Here is a 3,000-nt window from a genome sequence, read left to right as displayed (position 1 = left end):
CCTGTATGCTAGCCTGTATGTTAGCCTGTATGCTATGCTAGCTCCTGCAGTGACAGCGGGCCACATCCTTTCTTTTCCCGCCAGCAGCAGCTCGCGCTGAGCACTCTGCCCCCGGCGGCGCCGCGCGGGCTCCGGGTGCTCAGCGCGAGCTGCGGGGCCGCGCGCCCCGCCGCCTCTCGCGCGAGGACACATCGTCGGTTACAAAAACATGAAACCTCCGCTCACCTGCACATGATCCGCCATCTTTCTCCATTTCATGCACCTCTCACTCCCCCGCTTATGGACGCCGAGACACAGCAGCGCCCCGTGAGGCCGCCGAGGGCCACTGCAGCCCACTGCAGCCCACTATAGACCAGTACAGGACCACTATAAACCACTATAAACCACTATAGACCACTACAGACCACTATAGACCACTACAGGACCACTATAAACCACTATAGACCACTACAGGACCACTATAGACCACTACAGGACCACTATAGACCACTACAGGACCACTATAAACCACTATAGACCACTACAGACCACTACAGGACCACTATAAACCACTATAGACCACTACAGACCACTATAGACCACTACAGACCACTATAAACCACTATAAACCACTATAGACCACTACAGGACCACTATAAACCACTACAGACCACTATAAACCACTATAGACCACTATAAACCACTACAGACCACTATAGACCACTACAGGACCACTATAAACCACTATAGACCACTATAGACCACTATAGACCACTACAGGACCACTATAAACCACTACAGACCACTATAAACCACTACAGGACCACTATAAACCACTATAGACCACTACAGGACCACTATAAACCACTATAGACCACTACAGGACCACTATAGACCACTATAAACCACTACAGGACCACTATAAACCACTATAGACCACTATAAACCACTACAGGACCACTATAAACCACTATAGACCACTATAAACCACTATAGACCACTATAGACCACTACAGGACCACTATAAACCACTATAGACCACTACAGGACGACTATAAACCACTATAGACCACTATAAACCACTACAGGACCACTACAGACCACTATAAACCACTATAAACCACTACAGACCACTATAGACCACTAAAACTATCACTTATTATACAGACATAACATCTAATCTAACTTAATGTAATGAGTTACTTTAACATGACTAATCTAACTTAATGTAATGAGTTACTTTAACATGACTAATCTAACTTAATGTAATGAGTTACTTTAACATGACTAATCTAACTTAATGTAATGAGTTACTTTAACATGACTAATCTAACTTAATGTAATGAGTTACTTTACACACATCTGGTCCAGATGTTGTAGTGTTTTTATGAAATACTCTGTTTGCTTCAAACTTTATTCAGTGAATGTTTGAAATAAGAGAGGAAATAGATGTTTATCAGTCAGACGTTCACTTGTTGGTTTTTGAGACGACACATTAATAATGTGTATGTAAGCTGGTCAACATACATCAAGTGTGATAATTATTGTGTATGAAACATTTGGATCGTTCTTCTGTTTTTAATGAGATTAACCCTTTTAATTTAATGCCTTTTCATGCAAAGTAACTGCAAAAACAAAAAGACAAACTTTAAGTTTGTAAATACTTTTAATAATAGTAATAACACTGTAAAGAAGTGATTCTGTCATCGGCACTCTGTTCATATTTCAGAATAATAAAGGGAGCAAAAAGATAATATGTGTAATGTGTTTGTTTATATATTGTCTGTTTCTTTATTATAACATATATATATATGTTCGTCTTATATGTCAAAGTATATGGTATTGTTTGATAGAATAGAAGTAAGAATATAAACTATATGAAGTTTGAAGGGAAAGTGATATTTATCTGATTACTAGATATGATATATAATATATAATATATAATAGTGTATTTGACTGAGAGGAATCTGATGTTTGAATGAAGGCCGTCACTTCTGTCCTCTACTTCTCTTGTTCCTGAATATTCTAAAATATCATTTAAACCCTTTGATCGCAGGAATCTGCTGCAGGAGATCAAATCAGGACCAAATCAAATGTCCTCTGCCGCCTAAAAACAAAAGCACAAATACATATATTCATGTCATCAATGAATGTGTTTTGTGAAGCTGGTTTTGTTTCATATCTGCACTTTTTTAAAGTATGGCTGTATAGATTTCTTTGTGATGGAGATCATGTTTTCAGTTAGATTTCTTTTTGGAATATCCATTCAATTTTAAATAATTTAAAGCTACACCCCTCCCCCTGAGATGGTATTCATGAAGTCCTTTCTTATAGTTCACTAAATACTTTAATGTATTTATTTGACATCTTAACTGAAGTGGATTCTTACTGGTGTGTTTTTGATAAGTTATCCAGACAATAAGAATAAACCTTCTGTCTTAATGAGCTGTGTTCTTGTTTGGGCTCTTCACTCTGCTTTGTTGTCTGAGTGTCATGCTGTCGTTTGGCCTCCAGGCCGCCAGAGGGCGACACTGCGTGTTTCCTGTTCCATTCAAACACAAAGGTTCTTCATAATGTGAAGACAGGCTCCTCCTCCTCAACACGAACACGTGTGTCTGTCCACCGTCACGTGTTCACAGTAATAACCCGTGGTGCGTTCCGGCGCCCTCGGAAAAACGGCCACTGTCACAGAAACTATCTGTACAAATACTGTGTTACATTAAAACTACTAATACCACACTGTACAAATACTGTGTTACATTAAAACTACTAATACCACACTGTACAAATACTGTGTTACATTAAAACTACTAATACCACACTGTACAAATACTGTGTTACATTAAAACTACTAATACCACACTGTACAAATACTGTGTTACATTAAAACTACTAATACCACACTGTACAAATACTGTGTTACATTAAAACTACTAATACCACACTGTTACATTAAAACTACTAATACCACACTGTACAAATACTGTGTTACATTAAAACTACTAATACCACACTGTACAA

The 3,000-nt window shown here is 38.5% G+C and overlaps 1 protein-coding gene across 1 annotated transcript in view; it reads right to left on the bottom strand.

Annotated features, from left to right (window-relative positions):
- xpo7 (exportin 7) overlaps positions 1–306 on the bottom strand; it is a 27,055-nt gene extending 26,749 nt beyond the window's left edge. Inside the window, exon 1 of the mRNA XM_054612120.1 lies at positions 226–306. Coding sequence (XP_054468095.1) covers positions 226–258 — 33 coding nt within the window. The 5' untranslated portion in view covers positions 259–306. The remainder of the gene's footprint in view (positions 1–225) is intronic.
- Positions 307–3,000: the final 2,694 nt, after the last annotated feature.

Source organism: Anoplopoma fimbria, chromosome 14 (genome assembly GCF_027596085.1).
Source record: "Anoplopoma fimbria isolate UVic2021 breed Golden Eagle Sablefish chromosome 14, Afim_UVic_2022, whole genome shotgun sequence".
Classification (NCBI taxonomy): Eukaryota; Metazoa; Chordata; class Actinopteri; order Perciformes; family Anoplopomatidae; genus Anoplopoma; species Anoplopoma fimbria.
This window is presented reverse-complemented; position numbering and strand designations above follow the sequence as displayed.